Below are 18,241 nucleotides of genomic sequence, written 5' to 3' on the forward strand. Positions count from 1 at the left end.
AGGGGAAGGCGGCGGCGGCCTCGGAGCCTGCCATCCCTCGGGGAAGCGAGCCCGCCCGCCCGCTCGGCGCCTCGGCACTGCTGGGCCGGCCCGAGCCTCGGCCCGAGCCTCGGAACCGGCCGCGGAGGGCTGAGCCGGCCCGGCCCGGGCTGCCGCCTCCGGGGGCGGACCCGGGCCTCCCCGCCCTCCGGGCCGCGGCGCCGCCCCGCCCCCCGGCTCGGACCCCCGGCGCCGGCTCCCCCGCAGCCTCCGGCCTTGCCGGGCGGCCCCCGCCGGGCCCCCGGGGCCCCCGCGATGTGAGCCAGGGGCGCGCGGCCCGGCCATGGCCGGAGAGCGGCCCCCGCTGAGCGGCCTGGGGCCGGGGCCCGGGGAAGGGCCCGGGGAGGCCGGGGGGGGCGGGGGCCGCCCCTCCTCCTACCGGGCGCTGCGCAGCGCCGTGTCTAGCCTGGCGCGCGTGGACGACTTCCACTGCGCGGAGAAGATCGGGGCCGGCTTCTTCTCCGACGTGTACAAGGTGCGGCCTTGGGCCGGTGGGGGGCGGGGGCGCTGGCAGCGTCTATGAGAGCAGAGTGGGGGAGGCGGGGGGGGGGCTGGGCAGCTATGGCCTTCTCCCCCCGACGCGCGCATCCCCCCAGGTCCGCCACCGGCAGTCCGGGCAGGTTCTGGTGCTGAAGATGAACCGGCTTCCCAGTAACCGGGGAAACACACTGCGAGAGGTGCAGCTCATGAACCGACTTCGACACCCCAATATCCTTCGGTGAGAGGGGGGAGCCGGATCACAGCAGGGAGTGTCAGGACGGGGCTAGGAAGTCTCTCCTAACCACGTGCCCCTTCCCATCTTTTCCCAGGTTCATGGGGGTCTGTGTGCATCAGGGGCAACTACATGCCCTGACTGAGGTGAGGAGGGATCTGGGCAGTCTGGACACCTGGAACAATGGGGGAGGAGGTGGGGTGCGGGTCTCAAAGGAGAGGGCAGGGGCAGAGATGTTAGTAGAAACCTGCAAAGGAAACAGCCCTGTAATATAACGGACACTGGCAAAAAAAAAAAAGGGGGGGGGGGGCGGGATTGAGGAGAAAAGTGACAGCATTCATTAGGACATCTTGGCTTTTTGACTTTGGAATCTTCTCTTGTAGAATTCTCAATATCTCCCTTCCCAGGGTTGGAGGGGGACCTGGAGCAAAGTTCCATAGCTCCCTCCTGACCTCTTTGTACTCTTCCCAACTCCTGTCTTACAGTACATAAATGGGGGAACCCTAGAGCAGTTGCTCAGCTCCCCAGAACCTCTCAGCTGGCCAGTTAGGCTCCACCTGGCCCTGGACATTGCCAGGGGCCTCCGATATCTACACTCTAAGGGTGTTTTCCATCGGGACCTCACCTCTAAGGTAGGCCCTTTGGCCTTGAGAATAGATCTAGGGGATAAGGCAGAATTGGGAGGTGTTGGAGTTGGGAGAACTGAAGAACATGAACAGGGGTTTGGGAGGCATGGGGATGTAAGACTGTTGGAAATGTATTAGATGCGTGATGGAAGTAATGGGGGTTTTGGTGATGTGTATATATGTATGTGTGTCAGAACTGCCTGGTGCGGCGGGAAGAGGAGGCCCTTACAGCTGTGGTGGGTGACTTTGGGCTTGCAGAAAAGATTCCTGTGTACAGGTAGGGTGACTAGTACTATCCCCTCTTGATAACAGCTCACCAAAGACCATCCTTCATCCCCAAAACATGTCTGTGTATGTATTTCTATATATATCCTATGTCATCTGTCAAAAGCCTCCTACTAAAATACCTGCCTCCATAGAATGTTTCTAGTGGAATTATGCCCCTCCAAAACTATTTCCCTATGGGTCAGTATGGATTTTGGGGTGTCTCATGGTACCCTTTTTTTGGTGGGAAAGAGCCACTTAAAAGAAAGGATATGAAGTGAGTCAAGTCTTATATGGTCCCTTTCACTTTCAGGGAGGGGGCAAGGAAGGAACCACTGGCTGTGGTTGGCTCTCCATACTGGATGGCACCTGAGGTACTTCGAGGTGAACTATATGATGAGAAGGTGAGACCCCCCCCCCAGAAACACCCCCCCCCCCCTTGCTCTTCAAGATCACTCAGGACCTACCTGAAGTGTAGATTGGGTCCAGCCAGAGGAGTCTGGCTTTGAGGTGATCCTGTGTGAACTCACTTGTCAGTAAGGTCAATGTAGGCAGAGCTTATCTCTTATTCTAAACTTTGTATCTCCTTTACCAAGCTAGTACAGTGCTCTGTGTGCAAAAGATACTTTATAATTTAATGAATAAATGAGTAAACCACCTCTAGACCTTTCAAGAACCCCTCATATTGTTTTTCTAGCTACTACTTAAAAATTTCACTTTCAGAGACTTTTCCAGAAGTCTCTAATGACTCCACAGTCTTTGGGAGAGCCATCCCAGATATCTTAGAGACCTCTAAAGTGTCCCCACATAATTTCTTTACCCCCTCCCCAGGATAATACTTCTGATCCCCTCAGGGATTATGATATCAGAGAGCCCTAAACCCATTCATGAGCCTTAGATTTTTGCCTGGGACAAGAGCCCCCAGTATTTCAGGGATCAGGCTAAAAAACCAAGCCCCTAAAATCCCCCACCCCCATATACTCCTGATAAAGGAAAAGAGAGTTGTTAAATCCCATCCTCTGTTTTGTTTCTCTTCCTCCCCCGCTCCCCAGGCTGATGTGTTTGCCTTTGGAATTGTCCTGTGTGAACTCATTGCCCGGGTCCCTGCTGACCCTGACTACTTGCCCCGAACTGAGGTGAGCCCTATTGGATAAGGAGAGGGGAGGAGCAACTAGGGAGAGCTTCCTAGAGGGAGTGGACTCTGAATGAGATAAAGAAGCTAGCACCAAGGAAGTTGAGGAAAGGTTGAGAAGCTAATTGGGAAGGGGCCTGGTCCTTCTTTCCTCTCAGGATTTTGGTCTGGATGTTGCTGCTTTCCGTGCCCTGGTTGGGAAGGACTGCCCCCCACCTTTTCTCCTCCTGGCTATACACTGCTGTAGCGTAAGAGCCTCTACTTCTCTAATCAATCCCCTGAAACCCACACCTTCCCATCCATAGACATATACCCACTAACAACTACTGACCCTGTAACTTCACAAAGAGTCCCACATTGTTCCCTACTGTGGATCTACTGGCACTAACCCCAGAGGTTATTGGACTGGGGAGTAAGGGAGATTCTCTCATTGGAAAAGAGCCCTTGATAAGAACCTCAAATTCCATCTCCTCTCCAGATGGAACCTAGTTCCCGAGCCCCTTTCACTGAGATCACACAGCATCTGGAGCACATCTTGGAGCAGTTACCTGGTCCCCAGAGTCTGGTTAAGCCAGCCCCCTCTGCCCTGACCCAGGGTAAGGAAGAATCAGGGTGATGTATAGGGGCACAGGAATTGGGGTGGAGGAAGATGCAAAAGGTCCTGAACCATCAGACATTATGATGAGCAAAAAGGAATTTTGAATCCTTTCACTAAAACAAGTACCTATCATGTGCAGAGGCACAAGGAAGGAGCCACAATGCCTACCCTCAAGTCACTCCTATTGAGAGAAACAAGCATGCTACAGATAAGTCAAGGAAAAATCTATATGAAGTAAAGTAACAAATCAGGGAATAGAGGACAGTAAAACTTCTTTCCTTGGTTGTCAGGGAGAATCTGATTTTGCTCTTTGATGTTTCATCTGTTGTGAGAGTAGCATATGAAAGACTCAAGATGCAAAAGAAGACAAGAATTTTCAGAGGGCCAATGTAGGGATTTTGTCCAACTGTATATTTGTTACAAGTAGGAAGGAGAAGTGGGAAAGATATCAATGAAGTAACAAAAAGAAAAGAAAATCAAGGAAACATTTTTTTTTCACTTGTGCAGAACAGAAAGGCTAGAAAGAATCATAGGACAACTTTGAAAATTATTTTCTGAAATTTGAAATTAGTTTTTTTAAAAGTAAACTGAATATAATATCCAGCAGTTTCATATGCAATCCTCTTTTCTGTAATGGGCAGAAATATCCATTTTATTTCCTATTAAATTTGGAATTTTAAAAAATTAAATTTAAACAAAGACTGACAGAGTGCATTCTGTGGGGGGGGAAGCAAGATTGGGGGGAAATGTAAAACTCAAATAATATCTTTAATAAAAATAAATTTAAATTAAAAAAATTAAATTAAAAAAAAAGAGAAGGAGGTAGGTAATGTAGTGCAGTGAAAGCCCTGGGTTTCAGATACCAGTTCTGCTTGGGCAAATCATTAATCTCTGGAACTCAAGTTTCCTACACTACAAAATGAGAAGAATTAGACTAGAGGGAAGATGATCTGTAAGCTCCCTCTCAGTTCAAGATCTATGATGCTACTCTGAAAGTCAGTCTGGATGGGTAGATAGTCATTTGGGGTATAGTGGGGAACTCTTGAGACCTTTCTGCTTGCTACCTCCAAAATCCATCCTCCCTTTGATGGTATAGGGATTATTTTTCTGGTTCTCTAGAGCTAAAGTTTAGGAGTTAAGAGAGGAGAAAAATGGAAAAATTACTTCTACAAAGATTAGTTCCTGGGCCCTTGTATTAATCACAAGATGGTTTGTCAAGGACATGTGAGAGAGTTTCAGAAAAGGGTTGGGAAAGTCTTTAGAAAAGCAGGGTTGTAGTGAGGGGCTCAAAACATTGACCAGGATTCTCTGTTCCACAGCATCAGTTCCAAGAGATGGTTCATCTACTACTGCTCCTCCTCAGCACTTGCCACTGACCCCTGATCCCCGGCTTGCTCGCAGCCGCTCTGACCTATTCCCTCCACCATCCCCAGGTTTGCTCCCTTGCTGGGGAGATGCCCAGACTCGAATCAACCCCTTCTCACAGAGGGAAGACCTTTGGGGTGGCAAGATCAAGCTTTTGGACACACCCAGCAGAAGGGCCATTCCCCTGTTGCCACTGCCCACTGCCACCCCAACTCCAGTGACCACGCCTGAGCCTCTGGTTCAACTACCTTACCCCCGCACCCTACCAGGAACCCCTGCCCGAAGATGCCGCTCTCTACCCTCCTCCCCAGAGCTGCCTCGACGAATGGAAACTGCTCTACCTGGGCCTGGCCCACCTCCTGTGGGGCCCTTCTCTGAGGACAGGATGGACTGTGGGGGCAGCAGTCCTGAAACAGAGCCCCCAGGGCCCAGGCCATACCCCTTCCCTGCTGCAGTCAACGACAATTTCATCAGCACCTGTTCCTCAGCCTCCCAGCTCTGGTCCTCCAGGGCAGGACCCTCTACCGGACTCCTCATCAACAACAACCCTTCCCCTGTAGTAGTGAGCTCCCCTCCAGGCTGGGGTGGCCAACCCTGGGGCAGAGCTCAGCGCAGCCTGCCCCAGGCCACAGCCCTTGAGCGGACTGAGCCTCCCACCCTTCCCCCAACTGTGGCCCCCAGGGACCCTGATGAGGGGCTGCCCTGCCCTAGCTGTTGCCTTGGCCCCTTCAGCTTCAGTTTCCTATCTGTGTGCCCCCGACCCACACCTGCTGTAGCTCGCTACCACAACCTGAACTGTGAGGCCGGCAGTCTCCTCTGCCACCGAGGGCACCATGCCAAGCCACCCACGCCTGGCCTACAGCTGCCTGGAGCCCGCTCCTAGCAACATGGAGTGGGGGAGATCTTGTCCCTTGTGCCCTGAACTTTGATCTTTAGGAGGCTGGTGGAATATCCTCTGAATATTACAGAACCTAGGCAGTACCACTCTCAGAAATCCACTCCCTGACTTAGGCTCAAAAACCTGAAGTCTGCAGTGGTAGCTGGGACAGAATTGCCATAGGACACCCTCCCCAAATCAGCTTGGACTCAAAGGCTAGAGCACTCCTTAGCCAAACTCCAGGATCCTCTAGGGTCCAACACAGCATCACTGACGTGGACATGTGGTGTGATTGACACACAAGACTAACACACAAATTATTTAAAAGTGTTTCAATAAAACTGCCTGGCTGGCTCCGGGTCACCTGCACCCAGTCTGCCTGCCCATGTATCCTCTTCCCCTTCCTTCTCATCCCCTCTCTAAGAGCAAATACCTTTCAGGGAGGACCAGGGGTCTCAGTGAAGATGCTAGTATCCAAATCCCCCACTTGAGGCTGATCCCCCTCTTCCCAGAAGTGGTCCAATATCTCTTAAACAAGACTTGAAATAGAGAATGGAATCAGATGTGAATACTGACTGAAGTGTTCATTCAGTCCTGAATCTAGGCACTGACTGCACAGGCCTAGAGAACTTGGGGAGATGATGAATCCTGAAGCTTTGGACCTAGGATAGGGACAAGGAAGTAGAAAGGGAGGGAAGAAGATAGATTTCAATGACAATATTTGAAAGAACTTCAGAAAGATGCCACAGTTCACTATTTCCTGAACTGAGGAAATATATAAAAAAACCCTTCCCTCCCTCAAGGTCTATCAGAGAAATCTGAACTCTGGTTGACATCCCAAAGTTTCTGTGGTTCTGATATTGGACCTTCACTCCCCCCAGAACCCAAAAATATAGTGCATGAATCTGTCCCCTGCATATACCTCTGCTTGCCCATTGCCCCCAACAACTTCACAATCTTCCCTGGAGGCTGGTATTAGAACTTTGGTGATCCTAGGTCCCCTCCATACATTCTAGATGTTTCCTCTGAGGGGGAGGGGGATGATCTGAGAAGCAAGAGTGTTGGCTGCCATAAAATTATACTACCTTTAATCCTCTCTGGAGCTGCTCCTTACACTTACCCAGTTCAGTGTAAGAAATGTTCCTCCATCTCAACAGGCCAGATGAAGGCTTCTTTCTCACAGATGAATGGCAAAACATAAGCACAGTTTTGCTTGAGTTTTCCATTAGAAAAAAATGTCCAATATGAACAATAGGTTTCTCTGGGGAGCAATGAAATGAAACTGGGTCAAGCTCTGGCCACTCCACCCTAAATTCTCTTAGTTCACCTCTTGGTGACTCCAGTCTATTCCACAGAAGTCTACTGAAGTCACTCTTACCCACTTAAGCCCTCCAAAAACCTTCCTTATCCTCAACAGTAGTACAAGCTCAGATCAAGTCTTTGAAGAGGCAATGGACGGAGGGGCAGTAGTACTGGAGGGGTATGGAAATAGGATAAAGTAGCCGAGTCAAGTCTATGGAGCAGCAGGATCTAAAGGTGACTTTAGGGCCCAACAGAGAATAAATAATAGTACCACAATGAGGGAGCTGGGAGAGGGAATGGGAATTATCAGAGCTTGAGCTATTCCAGACAAAGTCTAGGAACTAACTTTTGGATCCTCAAATTGGGTTTCCTTGAAATTCCTACTTTGGTTTCTCACTGTCAGGGTTCATTGCCCATACCCTCAGAGCTGACCCAAGGGAACCCTTTGGTCACCCACACCCAGGGTCATTTTGGTCAGAAACACTGTAAGTTGGAGTCCCTGGGTTCCTTCTCATCCTATTTAGGACTTCATGAGTCAGTTCACTTTCCTTGGTTGTTCAGTTCTCCCCCTGCCCCCATACACTCTTTAGAGGGCTATGATTGAAGTCATATACAGCCATGAGGTGATGTGATATGGCAGTAAAGGAACTGGTTAGACAGAGCTGGTAGGAGGACATGTTTACTATGTCTATAGGAAACTTACCCTGACCAGTAATTTTGCAATTTCTGAATCCAGAATTCTCCTTTTTCTTGATTTTCTTTTTCAAGTACCTCTCTCCATTCCTGTTGTGAAAGACAGACTGTATTGTTGGAGGAAATCCAGAGGAAATGATAGGTAAAGTTTGTGGGAGAATGGAGGCTCAGTTTCTAGCTAGGGAAGGACACTCACAAGCCCCAGAACATGAAGGTGAGCCTGGTCATTAGCTTTGGTCTCACTCTACAGAATGAGGCTCCATGACCCTAGCTCATAAGACAGAGGAGGGATGAGGGGGAAAGAGAAGCACCACAAGGACCCTATTGCCACTATCAGTCACCCCAGAGAAATCAGGGAGCTGGTCAGAGAACTGGCAAGAGTACATGTTCCATTTTGCCAACACTCCTAGATAAGGGATCAGAGAAATTCTGTGAGACCTGGAGCAAATGAAGGATCACTTACTTTATCTTCCCTTTGCAGATGAGTAAGCTTTGAGGACAGAGATTGACAAAAGGAGTCACTCTGTTTCCAAGTCTTCCATCTTCTTGAGACGTACAGGCATTTCTTATTAAATAGGATCCACCCCAAGGGACAGCAGTATTCTGGAAAATGCTCCAGGCCTGGGAAGGAGATCACATCAGACTAGGTTAGAAATGGCTCCTTAGCTTTCTAAGACAGAGGTATCCAAATGAATCAGTGGATAGACTGCTGCACCTGGAGTGAGGAAGAACTGAGTTCAAATCTGTCCTTAGAGACATACTAGCTGCGTGACCCTGGAGAGACTTTACTTCATCTCTATTTCCTCAGTTATAAATGAAGGTCATAATAGCATCTACCTCCAAGAGAGGAGAATCAAATGAGATACTTGTAAAGGGCTTAGTCCAATGACCAGCATATAACTGTTGGCTCTCTTCCTCCTCTTTTTGCTTCCACTCACCCCCACCCCATGATTCTTTATTATGACTGGTTAGACAGCAGAGGTGGCAGTGTCATGTCCCTCAAAGTTACATCTTAGCTTCTCAAATTTCTAGTCCATACTGCCTTTGCTATTTTCCTTCCTTTCCCCTTTTCTCTGGATGTCATCATTATACTTGAATAAGTATATAAGTATATAATGACTCTAATTACCACCTAGCACCCTGTTTTATAGCATGCTGAACTTTGAGCCAGGAAGACTAGCTATGTGACCCTGGAAAAATCACTAAAACCTCTCTGAGTCTCAGTTTTCTCTACTGTATAATGGGGATAATTCCTCAGATGAGAAAATAAGTATGAGTATACCTATACTGTAAGTGGAGATGAGACTAGCATCTACTCCATAGAACTGTTGTGAGATAATATTTTTAAAAGTGGTCTTCAAACCTTAAAGTGATATTTAAGACATCGTTACAGGGACCAGATTCCTTCTCCCAATAATTCATAGCCTTAACCCTAATCTCAAGCTACATTTCCAACTTTATTTCCCACTGCTTCCCTACCCTAGAGGAGAGGAGCATCTCTTTAGAACTGAAAGAGACTTTAGAGATGCTCTAGTCCATCCCCCTTCGTATTATAGGTGTAGAAGCTAAATCCCAAAGTGGCAAAATCTCCCCAAGTTACAAAAGTCATAGTGTGTGATTCCTGGAATCTCAACTCAGTACCCTCTCCATAGCCCCATGTCACTTTTCATTATCTCAATGCTATGGCTAAGTAGGTCTCCTTACCATGCAGACTTCAGATTGTCCAATTTCCAAATACCCTGGATGGAAACTCTTCCTCTCTGACTTTCAAAATCTTACCCCTCCTTCAAGGTCCAATTAGTGAGAGTGAGAAATACAAGGAAAATTACAGGGAGAGGGCAAAGAAAGAATCATCAAGGTTGAGGGATTGGTTGACAGCAAAAGTGCTCTCTTCTCCAGTATTCCCATGGCACCAGTCCATTCAGGTTCCATTCAGGTAATATTTGTTAGCATTCTAAGTAATCCATCTACTTGCCCTTCTTCTCATTTCTAGACTTTTGACTCTTAGAAGGGCAAAGACTTTGTCAAACATCTTTATGTTCCCCCCAGTGCATAGCATAGTTCATGCATGTAAGCTGCTCAAATATTGAATGAATGGATATGGGAGGCATCAAAGATTATTCTAAGGTTAAAGGCACTCACTAACTTCTAGTCTATTGTTTTTACCACTACACCAAGCTTTCTGTCTTCCCCCATGTTCTCTACAGTTGTCTTGTTGGTCCCTTGTCAGCCCCACCATTAACTTCCCCTTCCCTGCTCCTCCACCATGCCCCTATACCTTGGGATGGGCAATTGAAAAGGGGCTGGACTTGCTTCAGTCTATTCTGCAAGGCTTTCAGCTTTTCTTCCAGGTTTCTCTTCTCCTCCATACTGTTCTTCAGGCTCAGGTCTGTCTTTTCCTGTTCCAACTTGCATGTCAGCAATCCGTTCTGAACTCTCTGTTGCTGCTCCTTTTCTTCATCCAGGTTCTTCATGATCTGGTTCAGCTCTTCCCTGGCAGCCTGCAGCTCCTTTTCTTTTCTTGACAACTGTATATCCCCTATTTGGAGCTGCTGCCATAGGCTACCATTGGTGTCTTTCAGGTCCTGGTTGGTGTTTCTGAGCTGGTGAGATATCTGCATGTCTTTTGGGCACAGAAAAGTATGGATTGTGAGAAAAGCTAAACCCATGATTTCTCCAACCTTATAGGTATTTATCATTTTTCTCCACCTATTTCATGCAAGCTTCAGAACAACTGCTCTCCTTCAGCTACTTGTCTCACCAAATTTGGATTATAAATTTCTTATAAGCTTAATAATGGGGGTTTAAGAAGCTAAAGTCTCAAGAAAGAGGCAGATTTGGACAGCACGGAGCTATAGGAACCATAAACATTCATAAAGCACCTGCTGCATGTATAGAGTATCATGCTAGGTGTTGGGAAATATACAAGGTTCAGCCAAGACATGGGCCCCTACCTTCATAGATAAGCTACTAATGAATTTATGGAATTATGAAATGGGGCAGATACACCTGGTTCATTAGTTACTCACCAGGAAAGGACATAAAGACCTGAGAAGTGAAGCTGCAATCACACTTTAATAAGACATAGAAGGTATGGGAGCAAATGGCATAGAAAGTTCAAGAGGGAAGTGGTGAAATTGAGGGAAGAAGATGTAGAGGCAGGCAGAAAAGAGAAGAGGGTGAGGAGGGGAGAGGTCACAGATAATAACTTTTACTATCATGTATTCAAGTTGAGAACACTACACAACCCAATGGAGACAGAAAAATGCTGGGGGGGGGGGGAAGCAGTTTGATGTTTGATTTTTATAGGATTTTTCTTAGGGGGGGAACAAACAAACTTGTGCCACTTTGGAGTTAGTTCTTTAACATATCCAAATCACCTCAAAGTTGTCAGAAAAACTTATCCAGACCACCTCACACTTGTTCTGCTGGTCTTACTGGGGATATCTACAACTTTTACCTGAGATTTACATATCATATAACCCCAAAATCCTGACAACACAGTTTAGAAGGCTTCTCCAAATTTAGCACATATTCCCAACATGTGATATTTGGTCATTGTAAAATTTAGTTTTCAAATTATGTTCCTTTAATGATAGCTGGTAGGTGACTTCTAGGTTTCCCTTTGCAATTTTATTTACTACTATTACCTCTCTATTCTGGCTATGTGGAAATTTAATTACTATACTGTCCGGAAAGGGGGTGGGGCGATGTGGTCAGGGGGACCAAAACAAGATAGAATTTTAACACAATACAAGTTTAATAATTTAACACAATACAAGTCTAACAATTACAAGTCTAAAAATAAGGAACAACACTTGGAGATCTCCCAGGAAGAGTGCTAGCTAGAGGTGGTTGGTGGTTCAGGCAGAAGGAATATATCTCCAGAAAGGTAGAGAGGGGCTAAAGATAATGAAATGAAAGATTTTGCCTCCCTGCCCAAACTTGTCCCCAATTGGGGGTGACTAATAAAATAAATTACAAGGGAGTAAAGTAAATAGAACCAGGAGAACAATTTATAACAATAACACTGTCAAAACAAATAACTGAAATAACTAAGAGCTCTGATCAATGCAATGTTCAGTTCTGATTCCAGAGACTGATGATGAAGAATGCTGTCAACCTCCAGTAGAGAGGTGATGGACTCAAGATGCAGAATGAGAAATATATTTTTGGACATAGTCAATATGGAAAAATTTTGTTTTGTTTTGATGGAGGTTGAGGGAGAAGAAAGGAAGAAAAAGAATAAATGCTTGACCATTGGGAGGAAAAAAAGAATTTAATATTTTAAAGATACCCTGCAAAAGGGAACATACTCACACTGAATGCCCAGGCTGATAGTAGTGGCCCCCAATAGCATACAGGTGCCCACCAGGCTCAGGAGAATATATGGTGTCCAAGTCACAGGACCTGAGGGAGAAAGAGACACTTATAGAAGGGATCATATAAGGAGGGAGACCATAAAAGGATAGTAAGGGTATGCAGCAAAGCCCTTTAAAGGAAAAGGTTTGGATCAAAACACTGGAATGGTGGGTTTATAGGGTAACAAGGTATTTAAGGCAAAGAATGAAGGGCTTAGGAAGAAAGTAGAGTGCATGCCCTTGTTAGAGGAGCCATTATGTGGCTAATGTTTGTTTGTGCCCCTAGAGTAACAGGGATCATCTCTACTAGACTTTTTCTCTTAATCTTCATCTATTCCCACTTAGTACTAATCATCCTCTACTCTTCTCCATCTTTTCTCCCCTGACTATGGCAGTACCTTGTACCCTAGTCCTAGGCTGGCAGAGTACAGAGTCTGGGATTTATGTTCCAACTATGTATGCCCTCAGGATGGTCCCAGAGTAGTCCTAGCAACATCAGTCCTAGAAATCTCCTGAGGTCTGATGCCCTCTGTTTCTAGGTATCAGTGTTTCATTTTTCTGCCCCTTTCTCTTAAAGTTATCCCCCTCTTCATCTTCTGTCCCAACTCTTTCTGTGTCAGGATTTTCCTATCTCCAAGGGTTCCCACCCACAGAATCAGATTGGTCACAAAGTGCCTTGTGATTATTACTTACAGCGAAGAATCCTTCTGGCAATTGGGGATGTCACTGAATAAGATGAAGTAACTGATTTTGCTGTCTTTTCTCCTTCTGGGGATAGAAGGGCAAATCCATTTTCAAGGTCCCCATGATTTCCCCTCTATTTCTAACTCTTCCTTTTCTCTAACTATTCCTCTGGAAAGTCCCATTTCCCCAGGGAAACCTCCATCTCTCTTGGTGCTAATTCTATTTTCTCTGGCTACACCTGAGATCCTCTTCCCTCTCCCTAAAATTCCCAAGGACCAGGGCGGCTAGGTGGCGCAGTGGATAAAGCACCAGCCCTGGAGTCAGGAGTACCTGGGTTCAAATCTGGTCTCAGACACTTAATAATTTACCTAGCTGTGTGTGGCCTTGGGCAAACCACTTAACCCCATTTGCCTTGCAAAAATCTAAAAAAAAAAATTCCCAAGGACTCCCTGATAGCCCTCCTTCATTCTAATCCTACATGTTCTCAGTATATAGCCCTCTCAGAATTTCCTGGAATACCTACCCAATTGGCCCCCATGGCCAAGCTGAGCTTGGCTGGGGAAAATATCCTTGGTTGAAGGTACCTGCACATTTTCATAGGTGAGCTCTCCATCCTCATCCTCCTCAGGGTCTTGAGGAGAAAGGAGAGAAATTAAGAGATGGTTAGTTAGGAATGGAGTGAGTGTATGAGGTTTAGTCATTGAGGAGTGAAGGTAAATAATAATGATAGGGTCAATAACAACATTTAACTGATGGGACTAGAAACAGAAAGAGTAATATAAGTCTTTGGAAAGATGAGGCAATTGCATAGGGGTGGGAAATAGGTTAGAAAACTGGGATAGCATATGGCAAAAGTCATTGGGAGTTGGAGACATAGGGGAGTCAGTCACTGGAGAAATGGAGTAGTCAGTGTGCAATGGGGAGGGGGGGTCGGGGAAGAGTCATTCAGAGATTCATGGGGTCAACCAATTGGGGACTGGATAAGTCAACAATCGGAGGAAAAGTATGCTCAGTCAGAAAAGGATGATCAATCAATGATGGGGCAATGGAATCAGTGAAAGGAAATTGGCTATATGGATGTGAATTCAGAAAGGGTGGGGCATAAAAGGAGTTGACTTCGGGGGCGGGGTGGAATCCTAAGAAAATGGAGATTAGAGTAGGTTTGTTAGGGTTAAAAGGTTTCAAATGTTCTTACCCTGCTTCGGCCTAGCTGAAAGACTTTTCTTCAGAGGAGATTTCACAAAGCGCAGATCTGCATAGGTGATAGACTCAGCCATGGTCCTGTGTTCCTAAAGGTCTCTAACTTCCAAATCTGTCCACTCTCTCCTCTCCCTTTCCCCTTCTCTATTTCTTTTGCTGGCTGCCCCCTTCTCCTTATCTGATCCTCCTCCTTCCTTGATCGCCTTAGGTCTGCTCCCCTCCCTCTGAGAATCCCTGTCCACACACTACTGAAAGCATATTAAGCTACACAGTTCTTTACCAAATGATCTTTAGTCACAAAAGAGGAAGATATAAGAAATTTGCCACTAAGCTGGAGTCAGTAAGGCGGAAAGTGAAATCAACTCAGAAAAAAGAAGCAGGGCACAGGGGAAAGAGAAATTGAGCTTTAGACTCAGGCAAAGGAGCAGGTTCAGAGGAGGGAGTGACAAAAGCAGAGTAAAGGAAAACTGAAGGAGCAAGTTTCATAGGATCATCTCCTCTAGGAAGCTTTCCCTGATTAACTTCATTCTCCCCTACCCTGGCCACACCCACTCACTTTCACCACTGCCCACCAATGCCTTCTACTCTATTCTCTAAGCTCTTAGGAACTCTAACCTATCTCTCCAGCATATTGATGGGTTTGGTCTATAGGGACTCATATGTCATCTGACTGAAGAGTCCCCAGGGAATATCTATGCCTTTCCAACCCAAAGACAGAGACTATTCTTCCCCAACTTCCCTCCCTAGGATAGTTATCAAAACAAGATTTCACCCAAAGATCGGAATCATATTTCCCATTTTTCATTAGTCCCAGTCCTGAATCTCTTTCAGGTCAGATTCTCAGGGATCATCCAGACATCTTGCCACTCAGAGCCCCTACCCGCAGTTGCCACCAGCAATCCTTCTTGGGGCTCTTTCCTTCCCCATCTCCTATTTCAGCCACCTTCCTCACTTATAGATGAGTAGCCTATTGACAGAACCAGAAAGGAATTTAGAGTCATCTCTAGACCAATACTTTCATTTTGTAGATGACCCCCAAAAGAGCTCCAGGATCCTAGAATTGGTTCCCTGGTATTCTACTCCAGACTCTCAAGACTACTCAATCAATCGTGAAGATTTTATTAAAAGTCTACTAAGTAAACCAGGAGGGAAGGGATTTCAGGGAAGCCTGGAGGGATTTGCATGAGTTGATCCTGAATGAGATGAACAGAACCAGAAAAACACGGTACACCCTAACAGCAACATGGGGGTGATGTTCAACCTTGAAGGACTTGCTCATTCCATCAACAATCGGGAACAATTCTGGGCTGTCTGCAAAGGAGAGTACCATCTGTATCCAGATAAAGAGCCATGGAGTTTGAACAAAGTTCAAGGACTATTCCCTTTAATTTAGAAAAAAAAAACAAATATCTTATTGTCGGATCTTGTTTTTTCTTAGACTTTTTGTCTCTTCCTTAAGGATATGGTTTTTTTCTCTCGTCACACTCAATTTGGATCAATGTACAACATGGAAACAGAGTAAAGACTGACAGATTGCTTTCAGTAGGGGGTGGGGGAAGGGAAGTAAGATGGGGGAAATTGTAAAACTCAAATAATATCTTTAATAAAAATAAATGGAAAAAAAAGTCTACTAAGTACTAAGTAATTTGCTAGGTACTTGAGAATACAGAGGAAAATAAACTAGTTCCTGCCCTCAAGGAGATTATATTCTATTGGCAAAACATACCTGGAGCTGAAGGAATCATTGTGGTAAGTAGTATTCAAGAATCAGGGGATTGTCTATCATGGGAATGAGAATGGGCAGTGTGGGGAGAAGTGACCTAAAAACAGCCTCAGTGGTTTTTTCATCTAAAAGTGAGACTATAGTGCAATGTTGCAGAAGTGAGGAAATAGTGAGTCAGTGATGGGAAAAACCCCATCCCCTTATTGGGTTGTCCCCCACCCCCATCTCTTAGACTCCACCCCTCATGCAGCTGTGGAGAAGGAGAAGGAAGAGGAAAGAGATGATAATCACATCACCTCTAAACAACATTTTAACACATGACTGATCATGCATGAGGCTTTGACAGGCCCTAATAAATGTGTATGTATGTGTGTGTGTGTGTGTGTGTGTGTGTGTGCATACATAGTGTTAGACTTTGTCATGTCTAAATGTATGGGAAGTAATAAGGTTTGCCCCTACATTTAAAAAGGCTTTGGATCTCTCCTTTCTTGGGAGAATGATAAAACTCAGAAAATGGTAGCCTCATGTAGCATGGTGGGGGTGAACAAGTATTGGAAGGAACAAGATACCCCTAGGTAAAATAGAGTGAAATGTGTAAGAAAATACTGGTGTAGGCATGTAAATAGTACAATAATAAGTGAGGGACTGAGGGGGTCCCTTGTAAATATCCTCACTGACTAGTAAGCTACTGAAAGAGGAAGTAGGTTAAGTATACCCACAAAAGAATCAAAAAGGATTCATATGGTCCATAGGGAAGACAATTTTTCTCCTCATTCTATCCTGAGATGACTCATCTCTGCCCCAAGTAGTTTATTCTCTTTTGTCTAAGGTATGGGTATTATAAAAAAAATCTCTTCTAGTTATTAATCCCTTTCTATTTACACTTCTATAAAGTCACTTCAAGCTGGCTAGTGAATATGATCTCAGAGTGCCCCAAAGGATTTGTTATCTATGAGGGGTGAGATATCAGAAATCATTGCTTTGCTACCTGTCTGTTGGCTTCTCATTAGAAAATAGTGATATAACTCCTGCTTTTTCTCAGACAAACTAGTTTCCCCAACCTCTATTTTCATTGCTTATATAGATATACAACAAGGGTTAGTGGCGAGGCAATTTCTTTTTTATAAAAGGGAACTATACAATAATGAAGAAGAAAAGGACAAAAGGGAAGCTGTTTATTAGATATAGAATAGTTGACACTAGGAGCTTCTGACCACAGAATCAGAAGCTTTTCTACTTAGATTTCTCCACTTACCCCCCCACCATACCTTCTCATCAGAAGGAGAAAGATAAACCTTAGAGGTATTACTCCATTAGAAAAGTAACATGTTTCCCAATGATACATTAATGCATTATTGATAGAATTGTGAACTGATTCAATCATTTTTCAGAGAAATTTAAAACTATGACTGAAGGTATATAAAATCACACACATCCTTTGACTTAGCAATGCCATTACTAGGTTTACATTCCAGAAGAGATGAAAAGCAAAAAGGAAAAGGACCTATATGTACAAGGATATTTAAACCAGTTCTTTTCTGGTGGCAACCACCAGAGGGGATTGTCCATGAGTTGGGGAATGGCTGAACAAATTGTGGTGTGTGATTATGATGGAATGTTATTCTGCTATAAGAAATGATGAGCAAGATGTTCTCAAGAAAACATGGAAAGATTTACATGAGCTGATACAAAGTGACATGTACTATGTACAAAGTAACAGCAATATTGAAAAATGATCAACTGTGAATGACTTAGTTTTTCTCAGTGATACAATGACCCAGTACAACCCTGAAGGACTTATGATGAAGAATGCTATCCCTCCCCAGAGAAAGAGCTAATGGTGTCTGAGTACAGATTAAAGGATACTTTATTTTTCTTGAGGTTTCTTTTTGGAGGGGAGGGGGTCTATTTCTTTCACAACATAACTATTATGGAAATGTTTTGCATGACTGCACATTTATATCCTATCAAATTGCTTATTTTTTTCCAATAGAGAGTGAGAAAGGAAGGGAAAAAAATTTGGATTTGTAAAACTAAGTTTTAAAAACAAATGTTAAAAATTACTTTTACATGTAACTTGGGAAAAATAAAATACTAAATTTAAAAAAAAGAAAAGAAAAGTAGCATGTTTCCCCAACTCATACAGGAGAGACAATAATTCTGAGAGTTAATAAGGATCTCACCAATCATTGATCTTATCAGGGCCATATGTATCCTCAGTAGCAGTGGCATGTCATTGTCAAAGGAAAGATCTGGAGAAAGGAGTTGTTTTAGAGGATATAAAGAGTTATCATGTATTCTGTTTGGTTCTTCCTGGGAAAAGTTGCAGACAGATTTAATCTTGAAGGAATAAAAAACTTTCCAACAAGTGGAAAGTGGAATGGGCTACCTGGCGAAACAATTATTTCCCCTTCACTGGAGGGCTTCAAGCAGATTTGAGAAAGTCAATTCATTGAAGACTCTACTCAAACTCTAATCAGTATCAGACGATTCATTATAATTTTATAAGAGCTAATGATTGTTAGCAATTATTTTAATATACTCATTTGGTAAAACATAGTCAGTCATCTAAAATATCTAATTTGTATAAATTACATAAGACTATAGATACTATTAGGAAAGCCCTATAATAGCCCTAAAGTATAATATAATGGTCATACCAGCT

General features: G+C 44.7%; 2 protein-coding genes across 3 annotated transcripts; one reads left to right on the plus strand and one right to left on the minus strand.

The window, feature by feature from the left end:
- Positions 1-224: 224 nt before the first annotated feature.
- TESK1 (testis associated actin remodelling kinase 1) lies at positions 225-7,207 on the plus strand. 2 transcript variants are annotated; one of them, XM_074196176.1, is made up of 10 exons: positions 225-514; positions 636-757; positions 849-897; positions 1,237-1,383; positions 1,572-1,654; positions 1,955-2,045; positions 2,694-2,777; positions 2,932-3,021; positions 3,252-3,369; positions 4,691-7,207. In XM_074196176.1, the coding sequence occupies exons 1-10, from the start codon at positions 323-325 to the stop codon at positions 5,617-5,619; spliced, it is 1,905 nt and encodes a 634-aa protein (XP_074052277.1). In that variant the 5' UTR covers positions 225-322; the 3' UTR covers positions 5,620-7,207. The 2 variants fall into 2 exon arrangements, with proteins under 2 accessions (XP_074052277.1, XP_074052278.1); XM_074196177.1 differs by having other exon boundaries at positions 4,805-7,207.
- On the minus strand, positions 2,618-14,208 carry CD72 (CD72 molecule). The gene is made up of 9 exons (XM_074196178.1): positions 13,849-14,208; positions 13,177-13,284; positions 12,663-12,737; positions 11,929-12,018; positions 9,887-10,231; positions 8,072-8,229; positions 7,619-7,698; positions 6,734-6,874; positions 2,618-6,275 (listed from the first exon to the last, which is right to left on the minus strand). Exons 1-8 carry the CDS (start codon positions 13,928-13,930, stop codon positions 6,739-6,741), a joined length of 1,074 nt encoding a protein of 357 aa, XP_074052279.1. The 5' UTR covers positions 13,931-14,208; the 3' UTR covers positions 2,618-6,275; positions 6,734-6,738.
- Positions 14,209-18,241: the final 4,033 nt, after the last annotated feature.

This window comes from Macrotis lagotis, chromosome 8 (genome assembly GCF_037893015.1).
Source record: "Macrotis lagotis isolate mMagLag1 chromosome 8, bilby.v1.9.chrom.fasta, whole genome shotgun sequence".
Taxonomy (NCBI): domain Eukaryota; kingdom Metazoa; phylum Chordata; class Mammalia; order Peramelemorphia; family Peramelidae; genus Macrotis; species Macrotis lagotis.